Raw genomic sequence first — 24,473 nt, 5'->3', positions numbered from 1 at the left:
TATAGGGTATTGTTTAGGGAATCATGACAAAATAAAAAATCTGTATGTGTTCATTACAGATGCCATGTGCCCCCTCATATTTTCACTCCGTGGTTAACTGAATCCACGGATATGGAATCTGCAGATACTAAATGCTGATGTAGTTTCACTTCTCTGGGCACTTAGTGGCATAGGCTGCTAGTTATCTTTCACTAAGCATCTTCCTCATCTTACCCAGTAACAGAACACTCCCCCCCGCCCCCATTTTAGCTGGCACATGACTGCCCAAAATAAAGATTTAATTTTTCCATCTCCCTTGCATCTAAGAACCAGCTGATGAGATATGAGCAAAACCGGTGTGTTCAAATGGCTGGTATGCACCCTCAAAGGAAGACGGCATACTTCCCCCTCGTCTCTGATTTTTCCCTGTAGGGTGCTGGAATGCAGAGGAGATAGCTAGGGCTAAGGAATCTGCAGGCTATGATGCAACATGGTATAAGAAGCCTAAGTTACTGACACTACAAAGCACCAGAGGAGCTGTGGGCCTTCTTGGATTTTTACATGAGAGGAGTAAACCTGTATCTTGTTTAAGTCATTGTTATTTCGAGTTTTCTGTTATTTGTAGTTAGTCCCAGTCCTTTCTAATGCATATCCCTACATCTGCAGCCTCTTTTCACTTAAAGTGCTATGCTCCTTGGGAATGTAGTTTCTGATACTATACTTGACAGACCCAAAATACTTAATGACTGACCTAGATTTCAGTGAACTTATTGTTATGCAATTCTGGATGGGTCACTCATTTTTATATTAGTTGGGGGTGGAATATCATGGTAAATGAACAAGAAAGGTCCAGATAAAAGATGATTCAGATGTTGTCAAAGTAACTGTTTTTCTCCTTGTTTTTGTTGTAGTGCTAGAAATCAATTGATAGAATGGGAAAAAGATGTAAGAAAACAGGATATTACTCATGCATATAAAATAATACCTAGTAGGCTATGCTATTGAATGAAGACTTTTAAAAAAAGAGAAATTATGAACAAGTGAGTAAGATTTCTAATCATTTACCATTCACACAGGTGTAAAGTATCAGAAGGAAGACTATTTTCTCCAGTCCTCTGCTTCCCAGGAATAGGGCTTCTCCCTAAACATATTCTTGACCTTTCTTACTCTGCTCACCCTCCAGGACTTGACTGACACATACAATCTGGAGAAATTTATCTGGCTCAACAATTTTCTCCTCTGGGGCAGGTCTACCCAGGGAGGTACCTCCTGCAATCTGCCAATGAAGAGGGAGAGTGGGGGCAGGCCCACACAGTCTCCACCCAACTCTATCTACCTTTGACTTCCTTAATAAGGTCTTTGCTCACAATCATCTTACAAGACTTTGGCCTAGTTTCCATCCTTTCAATCATTAATTTCAAATTAGCACCCCTTAATAGAAAAATGGTGTTTTTTTTTTTTTTAAGTTTTCAGATACAGGAGATAATGTTTTGTTTGTTTGTTTAAGGATTTATTTTATTTATTTGAAATACAGAATTACAGAGAGATTCAGAGCCAGAGAAAGAGACAGGTCTTCTACCCACTGGTTCACTCCCCAAACGACTGCAACAGCCAGAGCTGAGCTGATCTGAAGTCAGGAACCAGGAGCTTCTTTTGGGTGTTCCGTGCAGGTACAGGGGCCCAAGGACTTGGGCCATCTTCTACTCTTTCCCAGGCCATAGCAGAGAGCTGGATTAGAAGAGGAGCATCCAGGACAGGAACTAGTGCCCATATGGGATGCCAGCACTGCAGGCCAGGGCTTTAACCCACTGTGCCACAGCGCCGACCCCAGATAATTTGTCGAACATCAACAATAAGCCCTTATGTTTCATTTGTCCACATGCTAGGAGTTAGGTTCTCTCTAACATCTGAATCATAGCTCAGGGTAGTTGGCACTGTGATCCAGCAGGTTAGGCCACTGCCTGTTATGCTGGCATCCCACTTGAGTATCTGGTGTCCCGGCAGCTCCACTTCCGATCCAGCTGTCTGCTAATGGCCTGAGCAAAGCAGTGGAAGATGGCCCAAATGTGTGGGTCCCTGCCACCCATGTGGTAAACGTATCTGGGAGTTACTGGCTCCTGGTATTGGTCTGGCCCAGCCCTGGCTATTGCAGCCATCTGGGAAATTAACCAGTAAAGGAAGATCTCTTTTCTGTCTCTCCCCTCTCTTTTTAACTCTACTTTTCAAATAAGTCTTTAAAAAGAAATCATGGGGCCAACGCTGTGGCACAGTGGGTTAAGGCCCCAGCGTGCAAAGCCGGCATCCCATATGGGTGCCAGTAGGAGTCTCAGCTGCTCCATTTCCGATCCAGCACCCTGCTAATGTGCCTGGGAAAGCAGTGGAGGATGGCCCAAGTGCCAGGGTCCCTGCACCCACGTGGGAGACCCGGAAAAAGCTCCTGGATCCTGGCTTTGGCCTGGCCCAGCCCCAGTCCCTGCGGCCATTTGAGGAGTGAACCAGCAGATGGGAGACCTCTCTCCCTCTGTCTCTACCTCTCTCTGTAACTCTGCCTTTCAAATAAATAAAAACAAATCTAAATATATAAATATATATATATATATATATCACCAGTAAAGCATTAACAGTTTACAACCCTCCCTAAACATTCAACTTTACAGAAGACAGTACTTGGAGCTAGATGTCAAGTATACCCCTGCACTGCACAGATGTTCCTATTGTCTATGAAACACTCTTATATAACAGATGCTGTAACAACATCCATACATCCCTGGGTGGAAAGTAGATGTTTATATCTCTTAGGAGCTGGATGTGCTTGTACTTGCTCTTACAAATGATAAACAATTTTCTATTCTAATCGAAGAGCATAGAAAATAAAGGAAGAAAGACACAACATGTTCTAGAAAACCCACTTTGTGAGGGGCACTAAACCAAGTAAGTTACCTATTCTAACTAAGGCCTCTGAAGGAGGTGAGAATACAGTGAGAGGAGAAGCTAAATGCCCAGCATCACTCGGTAAGTGGCAGATTCAACATCTGAGTCGAGCCCTGACTTTAGAGGCAAGGCAAATGTCCCCCCATATTACAGACTTTCACAGACTATTACTTGCTGGATCCCATGCTATAGTACCAAGGACTCACTACTGTTTTGCCACCTAAGGACTCAACACAGACTTTCATAAAATTCCAGATTTTTTAAAAAAGATTTATTTATTTGAAAGGCAGAGTGGCACAGAAAGAAGGAGAGATAGAGCAAGAGAGATCTGCTGGTTTACTCCTGAAATGTCTGCAACAGTCAGGTCTAGACTAGGACAAATCCAGGAGCAAGGAACTCCATCTGGGTCTCCCACATGAGTGGAAGGGGACCAAGTACTGGGGCCACCCTCTTCTGCCTTCTGAGGTGTATTAGCAGGGATCTGGATCTGAAGTGGAATAGTTGGGATACGAACCAGCACTCTAAGCTGGTATGGAATGCTGGCTTTGCAAGTGGTGGATTAACTCATTGTATCCCAGATAGCCCAAATCTAGTTTTTGTTTGTTTGTTTGTTTGTTTGTTTTAGGTTTATTAATTTATTTGAGAGGCAGAGTTACAGACAGAGAGAGGGAGAGACGAGGGAGAGACAGAGAATGGTCTTCCATCCACTGGTTCACTCCCCAGATGGTCGCAACGGTTGGAGCTGGGCTGATCTGAAGCCAGGAAGCAGAAGCTTCTTCCAGGTCTCCCACGGAGGTGCAGAGGCCCAAAGACTTGGGCCATCCTCCACTGCTTTCCCAGGCCATAGCAGAGAGCTGGATCAGAAGTGGAGCAGCCAGGACACGAACTGGCACCCATATGGGATGCCAGCACTCCAGGTGGAGGCTTAGCCACCCACACCACAGCACTGGCCCCAGATCTATTTTTTACCTCAAAGTTCTTTGAAACTACCTGGCTCTCTGTGGTAGACTACAGAAATACATATTTAAAAATTTTTATTACTTATTTTCTTTTTATTTAAACGAGAGAGAAAAAGAGAGACAGAGACAGAGAGATATCTTCCATCTGCTGGTCCAACTTCTCAAATATCCACAACAGCTGGGGCTGGGCCAAACTGAAGCCGGGAGATTGGAACACAACTTGCATCTCCTACATGGGTGGCAGGAACGCAAGTGTTTGAGCCATCATCTGCTGCCTTGCAGGGTGCACATTATCAGGAAGTTGGAATCAAAAGTGGGGCTGAGGCTTCAATATAGGTTGTGGGCATCCCAAGCAGCCTCTTAACTACTGTTCCAAATGCCTGTCCCTACTGCAAAAATATTTCGCAGCTCTTCCTATAAAGAGGTGGATTATACTCATATTTCCCTGCTCTTTGACTTCTGGGTTGACTGTGTGACTTGCTTTGACCAGTAGAACAAAGTAGACGCAACACTGTAGCAGTTCTCAGTTTGGGCCTCCAGAGGCCTTGCAGCTTTGGTATTTATACTCTTGAAACCCTCTCCCATCACATGAACACACTCAAGGTAAGCCTGATGGTGGATGAGAGTATGTGTAGATATGAGATGAGTCACAGCTCAGGGTCCCCGAGCATGTAATTATCCTAGCAGGTGACCATAAATGATCCCAGCTACAACCACCCCACTGAGAAGAAAAACTACCCCACTGAGCTTTGACAAACTGCAGCCCACAGAACTGTGAGCAGAATGGTTGTGGCTTTAAGCCACTGAATTTTAGAGTGGTTTATTATACAGCAAAAGCTATCTGATAGAGCCCTTCTAGCCTAGAATCAGAGACTCCTTGCAGTTAAAAAATAAACGAGGGAATGGGCACCTGATGTAGAAGGTAAGCCATCACTTAGATGCCTGCATTTCATACAGGCATGCCTGAGTTCAAGTCCCAGCTTCATACTGAATTCCAACTTCCTGCTAATGTGCGCCCTGGGAGACAGCAGATGATGGTTCAAGTAACTGGGTACCTGCCAGTCCCACAGAACACCTCGAATGAGTTCCTGGCTCTTGGCTTCAGCCTCGCCCAGCCCTGGCTGCTACAGGAATTTGGAGAATGATCAGCAGATGGGAGATCCCTGTGCATCTCTCTGCTTTTCAAATAAATAAAGTTTTAAAAATGTGGGTAGACCCAGAGGGCATTGAGAAGCTTACTGACAATGGTTTATTCATCCATTCTGCTTCCTACAAGGACAGCCTGATTCAATGCTAGAGCTCCCGAAATCCAAATAGGTTGGGTCTTCAAGCAGCTGACAGTGAATTGGCGCAGCCTTCTCCTCTTATATACTCTTGATGTAGAGACAACTTTTTCAAAGCTCCCTGCAGCTCCTCATAGTACCAGCACAAAGCCTTCCTTGTATAAAACATGTTCCACAGAATTTCTGAATTAGTAGACGATTTTAACCCCTAGGAAAGCTATAACCTCCCAACTGCTTTGATGCATAGTGTTGTGATAGCTTTGGGAATAAAATGTGGCAACTTTTACAAGCAGTGGATCAAAGCCATGTGTACTGGCAACTCCAGAGCTTCTGAGACTCAGTCCTTGAGTTTCAACTACATTGTTTTTAAAAGCAGTTTCTAAGTCATGGGAGATAACTCAGGACAAATCTAGAATCAGCAGTTTAAAAATGTACAAATGGTTTGATCTTCTGTGCTTTTTGAGCATGACTAAGTTTTAGCAAAACAACTGGAACCAAGCCCCACATCTAACTAGACAATGCCTCAACATGGAATAATAAATTCCTGCTATTGCTTAGCAAATTTCTAGAACATCATAATGCCATAATTCTGGAAGACTATATCATGGTTTCCGAGAGAATGCTACTTCATGGACAAAGCAGGCTTTATCTCTAAATATCAGAGTTAACTTGTTTAAATTGGATTAGCTATTACAGCATTTTCCCCTTTAAAATTTTACTTATTTATTTTATTTGAAAGGCAGAGAGACAAAGAGAAATCTCTCATCAAATGCCCACAACAGTCAGGACGGGGCCAGGCCAAAGGCAGGAGCCAGGAACTCAATCTCAGATACCTCACATGAGTGACAGGGGCTCAACTACTTGAGCCATCACTTGCTGCCTCCAAGGGTGTGTGTTAGCAGGAAACTGGAATGGAGAAGAGTTAGGATTCAAACCCAGGCACTCCAACATGGAATGCAGGCATCCCAAGCAGTAGCTTAACTTCTGTACCAAATGCTTCCCCCCACTTTCCCCTTTATATAAAAATATTTTCATATCATGAACTCAACATCAGTTTTTTCAAAGTGCTACAAGTTTAACAAATGATAAGTCTAAATACAAATCACAGCATATTCCATTACAGTAATTACTATCAGCTAAAACAGAGCAGAACAGGGCCAGCACTGTGGCACAGTGGGTTAAAACTCCGGCTGTAGTGCCAGTATCCCATATGGGCACCAGTTTGAGTCCCGGCTGCTCCACTTCTGATCCAGCTCCCTATTAGGGCACCTGGGAAAGCAGCAGAGGATGGCCCAAGTCCTTGAGCCTCTGCACCCACATGGAAGACCTGGAAGAAGCTCCTGGCTCTTGGCTTCAGATCGGCTCAGCTCCAGCTGTTGCAGCCATTTGGGGAATGAACCAGTGGATGGAAGACCTCTCTCTCTTTCTCTCTCTGTCTCTACCTCTCTCTCTAACTCTTACACATAAATAAAATGAATATTTTAAAAAACAAGCAAAAAGAAAAAGATATCTCTTTTTCTTGCTCTCACTCTTGCCTGTGATTGCCTTTCAAGTGGATAAATGACTCTTAAAAAATAAAAATAAAATAAAAAAAGAGCAGAACATAAAACAGGAATACTTTTCACAACAATTTAGCTTTAAGATTCTAGAGCTGAATCTGAAACTTGCAATAGCTAAGTCATTTTTTTTTTTTAAATTATACTGTCTGGTGATTGAGTTGAATAATGGTTACTCAAAAATGCTGTGGCATCAACTGGACATTAGCCACATGCACCTGCAAATTCAGGCGGACAGAAGAGGCATGGATCACATTTGGAAAATGAGGACAGCCTACAAGCCAATTTTGAATTTTTTTTTTTTACACTTGGGATTTGAGCCAGGGTGATAAGATTTACTGAATTCAGGATCTACACAGAGTGTGACATGAGGGCCACTGTGTACTCTCTCAGGAATTTATAAGTGCCATCTCTCATGGCATTTCCTCCACTGGGGTCTACTGCCTCTCTGACCTGGGGAGCTTTGCCAGTTCTCAACAGATTCTAAATTCATTCATCTCACCATAAGTTCGCTAAGTGTCTATGACACTAAGTGCCATTTTTTTTTTTTTTTGGGTGCGTGTGTGTATGATTCAACTATGCATCTTTCTGGAATAAAAAAAAGGTTAAAGAGGAAGCAGACAAAATTAGTAAATTAGGGGCTTGCTCAATCCATGCACAAAATCAAAAGTATTTCTGAAACAAACATGTAAATATATTTGTACGTCTTGTAGAATGAATTAAGTGAAAAGTGGACACAAATCTTGCACTGGTACCTGTATCCTAACTCCTCACTGAGATGGATCATGTGAAGGATATAGGATTCCTTGCTTGTTCCGGTGAGGCCAGGCAACAGTAAAATAGTGGGTCTGGTGCTGGCATCCACATAACATGCACTGTTTTCGTTATCAAACCAGTCCAGCGAAATCTGCCCTCCATCTGCAGTTTTAATAAGTTCGCTGAAAGGAATAATTCAAAACGTTACTACGTGTTCCAAGTCCTGTCTTAAGTGTAGGGTTTTAATTTTATCAACATGACAATATTTAGTCATTTAAGAATAACAGTTTTTAAGCATTCACTAGCATACACACATTCAAGGATACTTTCAAAAGTGCATGGAAAATGGAATCAAAAGATACATGCATTTTAGTGCAAAATTTTTTTGGAGTCCATATATAGTTTTTATGTAACACACATTTTCCATGAACTTTTTGAAGACCCCTCATATCTATATCTCTTTCATTACCAGGATGTTAAGATCAGTACCATAAAGTTGTTTCTAGAACTCCAGTAAAAGGTAGGATCTAGAAATGAACTTCAAAGGACTTTGAATATTTATCTTAATCATTGCCTCATTACTCTAAAATACCCAGCATTTAACCCCTATTTGATTGAGGTCACTGAAATAATTCAACAGGGAAAAGCTGATCTGATCACTGCTCCAGCTCTCTGGACTCAATAATGCAGTCTCTCCACCGAGTACATTAGAAAATTTGCTTCTTAAATAATTTCCAGTACTTCTCACTGCGGTATCTATGAACTTAAGGACTTTTCTCAAATAGTGCAAGTTTCAAGCAAATAAAGGGACTCCAGAAAGACTAGATGACTCAGGGAAATTAATAAAAGGCCCCATTTCAATCTCCTGGATCCTGATATATTCTGGACGGTACCTTTAAACACCTCAAGGGCATCTATGTGCTTGTCAACATGAAACCTACACAAAACCCAAACCAGTGGGTGTCCTCTTCACCCTCACTCCGGTATTTACATCTGAATTGGTTTTTATCATCAGAGCCCCAAGGGCTCAGGCACAGATGCATGGCAAATTAGAAAACCATAATCTCTACTAAACACAGTTTGCATCCTAGAAAGAAGCACTATACCAGGGTGAAAAAAAAAGTGAAAAAAGAAAGGCAATACTTTGATATTTCCTGCAGCTGGGGGTGGAGTGGGGGACACTTTCCATTTTCACTCTTTCTGTCCTATTTACTTACTAAATCAGGGATTCTATTAATCAAGCGCTCGGCGTTTGCAAAAAAAGAAAAAAAATCTGTAGTTGTCAATGAATGCCTGAACTTGGACCTTTACTTACTTCCTGTACTGCACCGGGGGCTTGGACGTGATAAAAGGTCTCAGCAGGGTCTGTCCTCGGCTCTCCCAGCACCAGACTGTTGGGTAATACGTTTCGGTCACCACGGGACAGTGGTCCTGCAGGAAGCGGCCGAAACTCTCGCCCCCGGTCACCAACTGGGGTTTCTGAAGAGAGAAAGCCAGGGTCGGTGAAGGGTCCACGACAGAGCCAAGTTTCTGTCCATGGTAAATCAGAAGCCAGCACAAGGCGGGGGGTCCCGGGGCGCGCGATCCCTCATTCTGGAAGGCCCTCGCACATCCTTCACAAGCACAACGGGCTTCACCGCGGCTTATCAGCGCCCTCGAGGGAAATGCGAGCGAGCGCAGATACAAGAATCGTTCTCCGAAGTGCTACAGCCCGGCCAAGCGCCACAGCCGCGGCAGCGCCCGCGAACCGGGACCAAGCAGCGTCTCCGCGCCGCGGGCAGCCGGCTGCGGTGCGAGGATCAGGGGCCGGGGGCTGTCCCCGCGCGCTCACAGAGCGTCCGGACGGCACCGGGGAAGGGCCAGCTCTCGGGAACAGCCGGCTCGGCCTCGGGGCTGCCGGTTGCCGCTGCCCGCGCCCCCGGTGGAGCCGCCCGCGGCCCTGCGCCTCCCCCAGGCTCACCTTGGCAATGCTGCTCAGGTAGTAGCAGGCATAAGCGACGCTGAAGCCCAGGATCAGGGACAAGCCCACCCCGGAACCGAAGAACCCCACGCGGACTTGGTGCTCCAGGTAGAGGGAGAGCTCCCGGGAGAGCATCCGCAGGTCCATGGCCAGGCGCTGCATGGCTCCCGAGCGCGGCGCACCGGTCCTGCGGCGGGAGGCGACCCGGCCGGCCAGCGGGCGGGAGCGGGCGCCGCGCCGCAGCCGCCCCTCGACTCGAGCGGCTACTGCCGGGCGGAGCGCGGCTTCCGCCAACGGGCGCGGCCGAGGGGCCCCGGGAGGCGTAGCCCGGCCCGCCAGACGCCGCCGGCTCCGCCCCGGCTCCCCGGAGCCGCCCCCACCGCCAGCCTCTCAGGAACCTTCCAGAGGCGCGGCTCCGCCGCTCGGCAGGCGGACAAGGGTCTTCGGGTCGCAGTCAGCTCGGGTGGACCCCGAGAGTCGCGGGAGAGTGCGAGCGGCCTGAGGAAAAGAAACGGGCCGGGCGGCGCTGCTTCACTCCAGGCGCCGGCACCTGTCCCGGTGACCTTGACTGCCTGCGGTCGGCCGGGGAGGAGGGGGTGTCTTGGTAGACTAGCGGTTTAGGTGCCCAGGAAGGGTGCCTTGTATTCGAGGATTTTGGGAGTTCGTGCCCACTTTAAGTCAAGAGAATGCACAACGTAGAGAATCCCACATCCTCCCCTCCCCCACCCTCACCCCAGAGCTTGCGCTGTCCCCGAAAACTGTCAAAAGAGAAAAATATATTCTAGGAACAGTCAACGGTGATGACATTAATTCTTGACTTTAGGTGTCTCTGTGGGTCTTCCTGGTGGCCAAGTATGCCTAACATGAGAAGCGGTTCGTGGAAGTAAGTGCAAAGGGCAAGAATAGGAGGTGAGATTCAGTACTGTGAAAAGCCTACTTGTGGCTCATTAATGTTGTGAACTTACAGAAGGACGGAAATTCACACCGATTACCTGATGTACCGGCAAGGAAGCCTTTAAGAAGTCGGGCTGCCTAGGTTTATTTATGGCCAAAGTCAGGAGATACTTCAGAGGAATCTGATGCAGTTAGAAGATTTCACAATCTGTTATTATGAACTCCTCCCTGGCAGGGGTATCTGGAGTGGCAAGGCTTAAGCAAAAGAAAAGAAGGCAAGGGCCTGTATACAGATCATACATGATTGTAATGTACATTTATAGGCTGTAAATGATGTAATGTTGCGATGGGGAGAGGGAATGGGCAAGAAATGAGCAACTGACCTGCGCTCCATTTGGTCATTGCAGCTTGATGGTTGCCACTGCGCCAAATAATTACATTACCTTCACTGAGCCTTTATTCTTTGCTTTTAAAATCTGTTGCATAATAATTTCTGCTCTATAGAGCTGCTGAGAGAGCTAAATGAAGTAATGTGTGCTTAGATTCCCCCTTTTCCCTGATCTTAAGATTCTCTTTCTCTGACTCTCACACCTGAGCACACACAACAAAAACAAATGCATGTACTGGTTGCCACACTTGACACCTTACATGCAACATTCTTTTTTTTTTTTTTTTTAAGATTTATTTATTTGAAAGTCAAGAGTTACACAGAGAGGAGGAGAGGCAGAGAGACAGAGGGAGAGAGGTGTTCACTTCCCAATTGGCTGCAATGGCCGGAGCTGCGCCAATCCGAAGCCAGGAGCCATGAGCTTTTTCAGGGTTCCCCATGCGGGTACAGGGGCCCAAGGACTTTCCCAGGTCATAGCAGAGAGCTGGATCGGAAGAGGAGCAGCTGGGATATGAACCAGCACCCAAATGGGATGCTGGCACTGCAGGTGGCGGCTTTTATCTGCTACACCACAGCGCCAGCCCCCATGCAACATTCTTTAAAATGTCTGCACCTGCCTTTGGCCCTGCCTACCAATCATGCTTGCATATTTTCATTTGCTTCCATGTATATATTTATTTATTTTGAAGAAGCATCCTATGTTTCAAAAATGATTTATTTGAGAGTCAGAGAATGAGAGAGAGCACTCCTATTCCTAATTCACTCCCTGAAATGACCACAATGGCTAGGGCTGGACAAGGCTGAAGGCAAGAGCCAGGAACTCAATCCAGCTCTCCCACGTGAGTGGCAGGAACCCAATTGAGCCATCACTGCTACTTCCCAGGGTCTGCACAAATAGGAAACTGTAGTCAGGTGCTGGAACCAAGCATCAAACTCAAGAACTCTAATGTGGACCATAAGCATCTTAAAACAGTATCTTAACTGCTAGGCTAAATCCATGTCCCATAATTTTACTTGAGTTTCACGCGAAAACATCATGAAATAAAATGTTTGTCTTAGCTTGGCTGCCGTTAACAAATACCTAAACTGGTTGACTTAAACACATTTCCTTTGGACAGTTCTGGAGGATGGAGGTCTGAGATCTGCCAGCATAATTGGGTTCTGGTGAGGGCTCTCTTCCTGCCTTGTAGATGGCTGCCGCCTTTGGCATCTTCCTATGGTGGAGAGAGGAAACTCTGTCCTCTTACATGGGCACCACTCCACCTCTGTGGTCTCATCTAAACATTATTACCTCTTGCTGCACATCACATTAGAAGAAGGACTTCAAAGTATGAATTTAGAGGAAGGGCACAAACACTGAGTTCCTAACAACATTTCATAATCTTCACAGTGTGTAGAAAGTATGCCGACCTGGAAGTCGAAACCAACTCCAAACTCAGGCAAATCTGTCTGGGGGCCTTGTTTTCTTGTTGATAAACAAGGGATGGAAGATGTTCAACTTTCTTTCCTGTTAGAACATTCACAATCTTCCTTAAGACAAGAGCTATTACTCCCAGTTTACAGATGAGCACACAGTTTGATTCGTTCATCAATTTCTTCTTGAGTGCTTTCTAGACACTGAGGACTCAATGACAAACAAGACAGGGCAGGGACCATACATCTAGTGACAACAGAGGAGTAAGCAATGTAATCATACTAGGTGTGGAGAGTAAGGGAGGCACCAGATGCAGTAGTAATCCAAGGTCCTTAGTAATAAGCAACAAAAACAAATCCAAGCTTCCTATAAGTAGAAAAGAAATGCATTCCAATGGCATTGGGTAGCTGATGAATGTCGCTCCCCCTCTTCATGGAGGAACGACACTAAGTCCTGCCTAGGCTTCATATCCGAGTCACGGCACCATTATGTCGCTCCCCCTCTTCGTGGAGGAACGACACAGGACCCTGCGCTGTTCTTTCGTCTGCTCGGCCCTCCCCGGGTTTGCTGCTGGTTCTTCCCGGGTTGGCTACTATCCCTTCCACCTCCGTGGAAGGGCAGTTCCCCCTGGCCACATTCCCCACTTCCGCAGGGGAGTGGCACACCGCCGGCCGGCTCTTCTCGGGGGCTGCACAGGTGTTCCCTCAGATGTTCCCCTTAGATGTTCCTTGGTGCATGCCGTCTCTCTCCTCCTTTATAGTCCTCCTCCGCCAATCCCAACTCGGCTGCCCACACGCCGAGTACGCTGCTCTCCTCCAATCAGGAGCAAGTCCTACAGTTTATTGGTTGAACTGGAGGCAGCTGTGCGGAAGCTGTTTACTTCTCTCCCAGCGCCATATTGTGGGAGAGCAGATGCATAGAATAAGTCTTAATTCCAGTAACTCAGTCCAGTCCGAGCTGCTCCCCACAATGAAGTCTCTGGGAGGGCCAGAGTACTAGGCTGAGAAATTAGGAGCCATTGTGGAGCTGGTCCTCTGATGACAAGACTCCCTCCTGCTCTGGGTGCCACTCTATGGGTGTTGACATCCACAGCGTCATCACTGGGTAGGCTCTGCTCTGAACCGCTGACACTGTTGCTTCTGGAACTGGGGTGCTGCCACCTCTGTCCCCTTGCTACAGATTCCCCTGTGATTCCTGCTTCTTAGCTCCTCTGGATGTAGTGAGAGTGGAACTGACTACTGTGGTTGGCATGATATCTCAGCTCTCTCCCTGCTGTGGAGGTAGGGAAACAGACATGTAGCTGGCATTTTCAGCTTACATGGGGAGATGAACTCTGCTTTACATGGTGAGGGTTCCTCACACACAAATAAGTGTTCAGGTGCTGGGCAGCCAATGAAAATGCAAATGTCTACTCCAAATACATAAAATGCAGCAACTTAGCAGCCACAGTCCAGGGTCTAAGGAAGATCAGAGAAGAATTTCGTTGTCTTTTTTTTTTTTTAAGATTTATTTATTTGAAAGTCAGAGTTACAGAGAGAGAGAGAGAGAGAGAGACAGAGAGAGAGATCTTCCATCTGCTGATTTACTCCCTAAATGGCTGCAGCAGCTGGGGCTAGACTAGGCCAAAGCCAGGAGCCAGAAGCTTCTTCCAGGTCTCCCACATAGGTACAGGGGCCCAAGCACTTGGGCCACCCTCCACCACTTCCCCTGGCGTATTGCCAGGGAGCTGGATCGGAAGTTGAGCAGCTCGGACTCCAACCGGTGCCTACAGGGGATGCCAGTGCTGCTGGCCCCTAGAAACAACATTCTTTTTTTTTTTTTTAAATAAATATTTATTTGAAAGAGAAACAGAGAGGGAGAGACAGAATATTCTATCTGTTGGTTCACTCTCCAGATGCCTGCAATGGCCTAGGCTGTCCATGTGGGTGGCAGGGGCCCAAGTACTTGAGTCATCATCTGCTGCCTTCCAGGCACATTAGCAGGGATCTGGATCAGAAGCTGAGTAGCTGGGACTCAAACTGACACCTGATACTGGAGGCGAGCATCCCAAGCAGCTGTTCAACCTGCTGCACCACACCACCTGCACCTACTTTTAAGAATTCTGATCAAGCATGCGCTTGAAGTAACAGAGCTGAAGTGGTGCAGCCAACCTTTACAGCTTGATACAAAATGCTCAGGAAGCCTGTTGCTACTTTTTACCCCTAGCTCTATCATGGGTGTTTCAAGGAGAAATCTGAATTGCTTAGAGAATGTGTGATACACAGACTCTAAGGTGATGCTGATGACCTCTGCAAGCTGGTTTCCTTCCCTTTGAGTACAGGCAGGACTCCTGTCTCACTTCTAACCGCGTATAGCAAAGGTGGCGAGATGTCACCACTCTGTTAGGTAAGGCTTCATCTTAGCAGACGTGAGTGAGGCTGTCCTGCCAGCCTCCAGGGAGCAGGAAGCCGTGTGAACCCCCTCCCCTGAAGAGGGCCACATAGCAGGAAAGGATGGCAGGCTCCAGGATTTGTGGGTTGCCAACAACCAGTCCTACAAGGAACATCAAGGAAACTTGATTTTACGGAGAACCTAAATGAGCTTGGATGCAGATTCTTTCCCTGTGAAGTCTCTAGAGGAAAACAGTCTGGTCAACACCTTGACTTCAGCCCTGTACACACTGAGCAGAGGACCTGGCTCAGTTGTGCCCGGACCCCCGACCCAGGGAAAGTGTTAAGAAAATAAACATGTTGCTCGAAGGTGTTATGTATGTGGCAGCTTATTATGCAACAGCAAAAAACTAATAGAATATAAAAAGTTCCTACAAAATCATTCAATGGTTAATAAATATTAATGGCTCATCCTTTGCCTATGTATCTATTATAGCAGTGTTTCAAATAAGTTAAAGATTTCAGTTCTTTCAACCAACACTTAAAATTAAGAGTTTTTTTCCTCTTATGGATCCATTTAAATTGCCACAATGACATTTTTTCCTTTTAATTTTTTAAATGGTACATAAAAATAATACACATTGATGGGCTGGCACTGTGGCATAGTAGGTTAAGACTCCACCTGTGGTGCCAGCATCCTATATGGGTGCCAGTTCAAGTCCCATCTGCTCCACTTCCAATCCAGCTCCTTGCTAATGGCCTGGGAAAGCAGTGGAAGATGGCTCAAGTGCTTGGGCCCCCGTACCTGTGTGGGAGACCTGGAAGAAGTTCCTAGCTCATGTCTTTGGATCGGTTCAGCTCTGGCCATTGTGGCCATTTTGGGGGAAGATAGAAGACCTCTCTCTGTAACTCTGCCTCTTGAATAAATAAATAAATCTTTTAAAAAATAATAATACATTGGGGCCATCATGACGTAGTGGGTAAAACCAACACCTGTGACGCTGGCATCCCATACGAGTGCTAGTTTGCAGCCTGGCTGCTTTACTTCTGATCCAGCTCCCTGCTATTGTGCCTGGGAAAGCAGCAGATGGCCCAAGGGCTGGGCCTCTGCACCCACATGCGAGACATGGATAAAGCTTGTTGTTTGTGGCTTTGGCTTGGCCCACTGGAGGTTGCAGTCATTCGGGGAGTGAAGTAGCTGATGGAAGTGCTCTCTCTCTGTCTTTTCCTCTCTATGTAACTCTGCCTTTCAAACAAATAAATCTTTAAAAAAAATACCTGTTTATGGGGTACGATGTGATGTTTCAATCCATGGGTAATGTTCAAATCAGGACAACTCTATCTTTAAATATTGCTTTCGGTGAAATCAATATTCTATCCTCTAGCTTGTTTTGAAATACACAACACAGGGGCTGGCGCTGTGGCGTAGCAGGTAAGGCTGCTGCCTTCAGTGCCGGCATCCCATATGGGCACCGGTTTGAGTCCCAGCCACTCCATTTCCAATCCAGGTCTCTGCTATGACATGGGAAAGCAGTAGAAGATGGCCCAAGTGCTTGGGCCCCTGCCCCACATGGGAGACCCGGAGAAAGCTCCTGGCTCCTGGCTTTGGATCGGCGCAGCTCCAGCCATTGCAGCCAATTGGGGAGTGGACCAGCTGATGGAAGTCCTTTCTCTCTCTCTCTCTCTGTTTCTCTCTCTCTCTCTCTGTAACTCTTTCAAATAAATAAATAAATCTTTTAAAAATGAAATACACAATACATTATTGTTATGTATAGTCACTCTATTATATGATAGAACACCAGACCTTATTTCTCCTGTGTAACTGTATCTTAGTACCCATTGACAAACTTTTCCCTGTCATTTATTAGTTTTTTAAATGGTAAAAAATTATTTTTTAAAAATTTCTTCTTATTTATTTGAAAGCCTAGAGTTACAGAGAAAGGTAGAGACAGAGAGAGGTCTTCCTTCTGCTGGTTCACTCCCCAGATGGCCTCAATGGCTGGAGCTGCGCTGATCTGAAGCCAGGAGCCAGGAGCTTCCTCTGGGTCTTCCATGTGGTTGCAGGGGCCCAAGGACTTGGGCCAACTTCTACTGCTTTTCCAGGCAATAGCAGAGAGCTGGATCAGAAGAGGAGCAGCCGGGACTAGAACCAGCATCCACATGGGATGCTGGCACTTCAGGCCAGGGCTTTAACCCTCTGTACCACAGCCCGGCCCCCAAAAAGTTATTTTTTAAAATACAAAACTAATTTTTAAAGATGTGGATCACAGGAAAAGATATATAGTTTATGGGGCCAGTGTGTAGTGCAATGGCTAAGATGGCCACATCCCATTTCAGAATACCTGGGTTCAATTCCTAGCTCTACTTCCAATTCTAGCTTTCTGCTAATGCGCACCATGGGAGGCAGCAGGTGATGGTTCAAGTCCTTGAGACCGTGCCACACACGTGGGAGACATGGGTTTGACTGCCCAGCTCCCAGATTTAGCTTGGACCAGCACTGGCCATTGTAGGTATTTGGGGAGTGAACCAGCAGATGAGCAATCTGTTTATGCCTCTGTGAATGTCTATGTCTCTCTACCTTTAAATTAATTAATTAAAGATACAGCTTAAAATAAGTAAGGCCAAAACATTCCAAGTTGTAATGGAAGACAAGTTTTAAGAAGAAAAAACATCTCCACAAATTTTGTGTCATATACCATGTTTAATTGAAGTGTATTAAAATACCAAAAATCCACTTGTTAAAATAGAACTAACAGAAAGACACTGAAATTAGTAGTGGCCTCCAAGGAGTGAGGACAGGCCACTGGATATGAAAGATAGGAGGGAAATCTGCTCCTCACTGAATGCCTGTTAGTACCTTTCAGATTTGGGATCATATTTTGTACTTTTTACATTGTGTAAAATGTAATATAGTAGCTTGCAAAAAAAAGGTAAAAAGAACTGTATTAGTTACCATTGTTTTAGGGTGAAAGGCCCAATCTCACCAGGAATCTTTGCTTTAATCCATAAATGTCTGAGAAATATATCAATGTGCTGCCTGGCAGCTGGAACAAGATCTGTGATGACAGTGGTTCACTCATGGAATTCTCATGCGTACCCCTTACGAAAGGTGTTGCACCCAAGAACACTGATGACTCTCTACTGTTGGTCCACCAGTGTCACTTTGCTAATAACCTAACATTATTATTTTTTGATTATACAGGAAATGCATTAAGTCACATGCCTTACAGCGTGGATCTTGGAGAAAATATTTCTAAGAGGAGAAAAACCAGATACAATGTAAGAGGTATGCAGCTGTGGCCTTGCCCAGCGTAACAGGATGTTCAGTAGTGCTTTCCTACTCTCTCTGGAATGCACAAGTACAGTTCATTTCCATGCACAGAGATGTCAGGTATCAAAAGCTGGGGGTCTACACAGGCTGACCCAGTCACCCAAAGCTGTCAGCTGAGGTGCCTCCTCCTCTTCTCAGTTTCCCGGAACAGACCAGAAGAAGAGCAGGCCTCAGAGTTCTGAGGTTTGGAAATGTTGACCTGCGAATTTCACTGAAACTATTCTCTTTGTGGAAGGTGCCCAAATGCTATCTGATGAAGTGAATGGATGAGTGTATTGCTGCAGGAGGGAAAGAGAGAGAATGGGAGACTCGTGTACAGAAGGGGGTTTGCTGCATGGTTTCTGAGAGATTCACTTGTTTTTAAAGATCTTTTTGTTTATTTGAAAGGCAGAGTTACGGGGGTGGGGGCAGAGTCAGAGAGAGAGAGAGAGAGATCTTCTATCTGCTGGTTCACTCCCAAATGGCCAGAAAGGCCAGGACTGGGAGCCAGGAGCTTCATCAGGACCTCCCACAAGGGTGCAGGGGCCCAAGCCCTTGGCATATCTTCTACAGTCTTTCCAGGCACATTAGCAAGGGAGCTGAGTTGGAAGTGGAACAGCCAGGACTCGAACCAACACCCATAAAAGATGCTGCTGCTGCTGGAGGTAGCTTAACCTGCTATGCCGCAGCCCCAGCCCACTCTTTTTTTTTTTTTTTTTAAGAGTTGTTTATTTATTTGAAAGGCAGAGTTACAGAGAGGCAGAGGCAGAGGCAGAGAGAGAGAGAGAGAAAGTCTTCCATCTTCTGGTTCACTCCCCAATTGGCTGCAACGGCTGGAACTGCACCAATCTGAAGCCAGTAGCCAGGAGCTTCCTCTGGGTCTTCCACATGGTGGCAGGGGCCCAAGGACTTGGGCCATCTTCCACTGCTTTCCCAGGCCATAGCAGAGAGCTGGATCGGAAGTGGAGCAGCCGGGACTCAAACTGACGCCCATATGGTATGCCAGCACTGCAGGCAGTGGCTTTACCTGCTATGCCACAGCAACGGCCTCGTGAGATCCATTCTTGCTCAATTTCTTCTAATGAGCCTCCTCAGATTTCTCTCCACAGTTTCTTTCTTTAAAAAAAAAAAAAAAAAAAAAAAAAAAAAAAAAGATGTATTTATTCATTTATTTGAAAGGCAGAGTGACACAGAGTAAGGCAGAGGCAGAGAAGATCAGATTCCTCCAATGGAGTTGGGCCAGCCCAAAGCCAGGAGCCAGGAGCCAGGAACTCCATCTGGATCTCCTATGAAGTTGGCAGGGACCCAGAATTTTGAGTCATTATCTTCTGCCTCCCAGGCACATTAGCAGGGAGCTGGATCAGAAGCAGAACATCTGGGACTCGAACTGACACTCCAATATGAGATCCTGGCATCCCAAGCAGAGGTTTAGCTTGCTGTACCATGATGCCTGCCCCTCTCTCAATAGCTTCTTACTTTGTCCAGAGTCTCCTTGCATAGAGGCTATGGTAGTTAGTCTCCATGTTGGCCTTCAGAGCACCGAAGCTCTTGTGTGTGGTGGAATGAGGAGGTGAAAAGGTCATGCCAAGATGGCCACTGACAACAGAAACTGCCTGGCAACAGGCCGTAATTGGATGGCTTCGGAAACCACATGACAACAGAGCCTGACTGACAGCAGGCCATGATTGGATGGTTTCAGAAACTGTCTGGCAACAAGAACCTGACTGGCAACAGGCTGTGATTGGATGGCTTTGGAAACTGCCTGGCAACAGGCTGTGATTGGTTAGGGCATAGACTGCCCCTTGACCGGATTGGCTGCCTTGGCTATATAAGCAGCTATAGCAACTGAAAAATACGAGTCTGCGGGCTGCTCCCCTCAGGCCTGCTTTTACCCGACTGCCGGGGTCTGTGTGGTGACTCCGAGCCTCTTGCCCCCACCATGCTCCTCCTCTCAGAACGAATCCTCTCAGGAAGAAATCAACCTCAACACTTGTGTATGCGTGCTCTTCTATATTCTCCTCTACACTGGATCTGGGTTGGCCTTGTGACCTGCTTCCCCAGTAGAAGGAGCTGGAATTTCTCTGAGTAGTCATAAGTCTTGCAATTTCTATCTGCCATTTGAATCATGCACTCTGGGAAGGCCACCTACCAAGTAAGAAGTCCTACTTCTGAGACCATCATGCTATGAGGATGCCTGAGCTACCCACATGATGAAGCCACTCATTAAGAGAAGTACCTGGTCAGCCCCTAGATGTTCCTGCCAACCCAGCTGAACTATGAAACCTTCTTGGTATTCAGCCCAAACCTGTAGCTGATTCTGGCTCCTGATGTCATCCGACTGTACCCACACAAGAGATTCCAACAAGAACTGCCTACCTAAGTCAATTTACAAAACTCAGACATAATGATATGTTATTGTTCAAGTCACTAAGTTTTGGATGGTTTCTTAGGCAGCAATAGTTATCCAAAATTGTGGCCGACTATCTTGGTTGAGGTACTGGCAAGACGGCTCAAGTACAACCACCTTCCTTACTGTTAGAAAGCAAAGTACCATATGCACTCATGTAAGTCAGTAACTAGTTTTCATTGTATTTTATAGTCTTACTAGTACTTAATGGATTGCAAATATTAAAGATCTTGACAACAGTCCCTTTAATACAGATAGTTTGTGAAGCAATGACTTAGAATTTCTCATTTCTATTAGGCTTTCCTCTGTTTTTTCCACTGATAAAAGTTTCAAAAGATAATTTTCATGACTATAGGAAATGGAAAAGCTCATGTGTATACCATTCACAATAGCAGTCCAAATATAAGATATCTAAGAATAAACCCTTTTCCAAAAATAAAAATTTATGACCTTTTACAGAAAGATCTTTGGTCCTACTTGGAGGATATCATTAGTCTGGTGAATACTAAAACAAAGGGAAAGAAGCCAGCATTTTTCTGTCTTCCCAATCCTGTCTTAGGATACCCAGAAAGCCCTGAGGCAGGGGCTGGTGTTGTGGCACAGCAGATTAAGCTGCCACTTGTGATGCTGGCACCACCTGCTGCTCTGCTTCTGATCCAGCTCCCTGCTAACGCACCTGGGAAGGCAGCAGATGATGATTCAAGTACTTGGGTTCCTGCCACCCAACTGGGTGATCTGGATGGAGTTCCTGGCTTATGGTTCCAGCCTGGCTCAGCCCCAGCCTAAGTAGCCATTTGGGTAGTGAACCTGCTGACAGATCTCTCTGGTTTTAGTCTGGCCTAGCCTGGGTCATTGCGGCCATTTGAGGAGTGAACCAGTGGATGGAAGTGCTCTCTCTTTCTCTCTCTCTGTCCCTCTGCCTCTTCCTTTCTGTAATTCTTTCAAGTAATAAATGAATCTTAAAAAAAAAGAAAGGGAGTGAGAGGGAGAAAGGAAGGAAGGGAAGAAAGTACAAAGGGAGGAACAAGGGAAGGAGGAAGAGAGGGAAGGAGGAAAAGAGATGGGGTTGGGGGGAGGAGGGAAACTATCACATGGGTTCTAACTGCAACTGATAAAAAGAATCTTAATAGAACTTCACTGTAATTTCTCTTTCTTCTTTATGCAAACATGCAATTGTTCAATCATATGTAGTTGGGAAGAGAAATATTTTTGGCCATGTCAGCATCTTTGAAAACACCCTGTCGTGCTAATTCCCCAATAGCTTGCTTATAAGTCAATGTACCATAGTAGACAAGTGTGGAGCAGTCTTGTGAAACACTGCAGGGACGTGCTAAAATCTGTTCCTAAGCACGGCAACTAATTTAAGTTGGGGAAAAAATGGAAAAGAGAATAATTTACTTCTGGTTGGACACCGCCAAACTTAGTTACTTGTGTGACTGAAGGTAGGAGAGAATGAGACTCAAAACACAAGGCAAGGCCCGTGCTGCGGCTCACTAGGCTAATCCTCCACCTTGCGGCGCTGGCACACCGGGTTCTAGTCCCAGTCAGGGCGCTGGATTCTGTCCCGGTTGCCCCTCTTCCAGGCCAGCTCTCTGCTGTGGCCAGGGAGTGCAGTGGAGGATGGCCCAAGTGCTTGGGCCCTACACCCCATGGGAGACCAGGATAAGTACCTGGCTCCTGCCATCGGATCAGCGCTGTGTGCTGGCTGCAGCGTGCCGGCCGCGGCAGCCATTGGAGGGTGAACCAATGGCAAAGGAAGACCTTTCTCTCTGTCTCTCTCACTGTCCACTCTGCCTGTTAAAAAAAAAAAATTAAAAAAAAAAAAAAAGACACAAGGCAATGTCCTTTCCTGTGTTCGCAAAGGCCACAGGTTGTGGAGGCAGAATTCTAAAACACCCATCCCTGTGGTTCCTGCCCCGGATGTATACCTCCTCAAATAATCCTTTGTCCTTGACTACAGGTGGCAAAGGTGAAGGGATTCTGCAAATATAATTAAAGTCCCTAATCATTTGATTTTTAGTTGATCAAAGGGAGCTTATCTTGGGAAAACCTGATCTAATCAGCTGAGCCCTTTCTGACCTCAGGATCAGAGATGGAAGAAGTCAGACTCTTTCGTCTGCTGGCCATGAAGACACAGGCTGGCAAAAATTCTACAGCTCAAGAAGATGGACTTGCAAAGAGCCACATGAACTTGGAAGAAGACCTTGAACTTTTGAATAGAATACAGCCACGGCCAACCCCTTGATTGTAGCCTTGTGAGATCCTGAGCAGAGGACCCAGCTACTCTGTCTGGAATTCTGACACACAGCAACTAGAGATAATAAATGTTACTTGAGGCTGATCAGTTTCTGGTACTTGACAGCAACTGTGTCCATCAGTCATTCCCATTCCCTGGAGCTTCAACATTCCTTGTCTGCTTCTTTGTCTCTCTCCTCTTTTTCATTTTCTTCACCACATCCCCCAACACTTCTGGCTCTTTCTTATCAACAATTAAACAAATTTAAGTGTTTCCTATCTTATAAATCTATCCCTCATCACATGTCTTCCTGTAGTTACTGGTCTATCTGTCTTCCACATCATAGCCAAATATCTTGAGAGAGTGTTGTGTCAGACAGAAATTGCATATAGTTTATACCTGGGACTTAATCAAGATAGGGATTTGTTTTTCTTTCATGTGGCAAAAATTCTGAAGGCAGGCAATCCAGGGTTAGAGCAGTACTTCAAAGGATGTAATCATTGTTCCCAGCTGCTGCTTTCTTCTGCCTAGGATGTGGCTGTTGTGGTTGTTTCTGTGATTCTCCCAGTCATTCTGACTGCATTTCAAGGAGGCAGCAAAGGACAGGTGCCTTTATGGGGGGCTGTGGTTTACTATGGCTTGTTCCCTCTGAAACTCATGCTGAAATTTAATCCCTGCTTGAGATATTAAGAGGTAGGACTAGGTAGCGATTCTGCCCTCATGAATGGATTAATCTACTCATGTGATTAATGGATTAATAGGTTATCTCAAGAACAGGTCTGCAACTGATACTCTGTACTGCCTCAGGAGTGAGGCCCTTAGACCTTGGATCAACAACTGTTCAGCCAAGGGGCCGGCACTGTGGCATAGCAAGTAAAGCCACTGCCTGTAGTGCCAGCATCCCATATGGGTGCTGGTTCGAGTCTGGCTGGTACACTTCTGATCCAGCTCTCTGTTATGGCCTTGGAAAGCAGTAGAAGATGGCCCAAGTCCTTGGGCCCCTGCACCCATGTGGGAAGAACCGGAGGAAGCTCCTGGCTCCGGATCAGCGCAGCTCTGGCTGTTGTGGCCATTTAGGGAGTGAACCACTGGATGGAAGACCTCTCTCTCTGCCTCTCTGTAAATCTTTCAAATAAATAAGTCTTTAAAAAAAAAAAAAACAACTGTGAGCCAAAATAAACCTATTTTCTCTACAACTTATTCTGTGACATTGTGTTAGTAGCAACAGAAAACAGAGTAAGATAAGGAGCTCTCCTGGATGTCTGATTCAATGAATTTTTTTATTTCCCTATATACAAATCTGTGTCCCCACTTTCACAGGACACTGGGAAGAGTAGCTGTGGGGTACATTGCTTCCCTCAACAAACTAGGGCTTGGTTAGTGTGAGACATTGTGTCTTATTCCATTTGTAACAAAACACCTTAGACTGGGTAATTACAAACAATATAAATTTCTCCACATTTTGAAGGCTGGAAAGTCCAAAATCAAGACATTGGAGATCTTTTGTCTGGTGAGGGCCTCCCTCCTCACAGATGGTGACTTCTCACTTGTCATCAAGTGGCAGAAGAGGCAAACAGGCTCCCTCAAGCCTCTTTCAGAAGGGCACAGATTCCATTCGTGAGGGTGGAGCCCTGAGGGTGGAGCCCTCCCGACCTAATTGTCTCCTCAAGGCTCCTCCTCTTAATACTGCCAGGCTGGGGTTAAGCTTCAACATATGAACTTCAGGGGGACAGACCTTCAGACCACAGCATTCTATGCCCCCACCAAACACTGAATGTACTGGGCCCTTGATCTTGGCCTTCTCAGCTTAGCCTGTCAGAAATAAACATCTGTGGTTATAAAGCACCCACTCGATTTGTTATAGCAGCCTGAATGGATTATGGTAATGGGAAGAATGCATATTTGTTCAAGAATTAGCCATCGCCGGTGCCGTGGCTCAATAGGCTAATCCTCCGCCTGTGGCGCCGGCACACCGGGTTCTAGTCCCGGTCGGGGTGCTGGATTCTGTCCCGGTTGCTCCTCTTCCAGTCC

At 46.0% G+C, this 24,473-nt stretch overlaps 1 protein-coding gene and 1 long non-coding RNA gene across 2 annotated transcripts in view; one reads left to right on the top strand and one right to left on the bottom strand.

Annotated features, from left to right (window-relative positions):
• Positions 1-9,722, bottom strand: part of ABHD3 (abhydrolase domain containing 3, phospholipase) — a 58,855-nt gene extending 49,133 nt beyond the window's left edge. Inside the window, exons 1-3 of the mRNA XM_051852073.2 lie at positions 9,425-9,722; positions 8,780-8,943; positions 7,464-7,646 (exon numbers count right to left, since the gene is read on the bottom strand). Of these exons, the coding sequence (XP_051708033.1) occupies positions 7,464-7,646; positions 8,780-8,943; positions 9,425-9,586 (509 nt within the window). The 5' untranslated portion in view covers positions 9,587-9,722. The remainder of the gene's footprint in view (positions 1-7,463; positions 7,647-8,779; positions 8,944-9,424) is intronic.
• Positions 9,399-22,428, top strand: LOC103349302 (uncharacterized). Its single transcript, XR_007921823.2, has 4 exons — positions 9,399-9,532; positions 10,248-10,333; positions 17,692-17,775; positions 22,291-22,428. It is a non-coding gene; the product is annotated as an uncharacterized lncRNA (long non-coding RNA).
• Positions 22,429-24,473: the final 2,045 nt, after the last annotated feature.

Source organism: Oryctolagus cuniculus, chromosome 10 (assembly GCF_964237555.1).
Source record: "Oryctolagus cuniculus chromosome 10, mOryCun1.1, whole genome shotgun sequence".
NCBI classification, from domain to species: Eukaryota; Metazoa; Chordata; class Mammalia; order Lagomorpha; family Leporidae; genus Oryctolagus; species Oryctolagus cuniculus.
The sequence above is the reverse complement of the archived record's forward strand: the minus strand, read 5'-3'. Positions and strand labels throughout refer to the sequence as shown.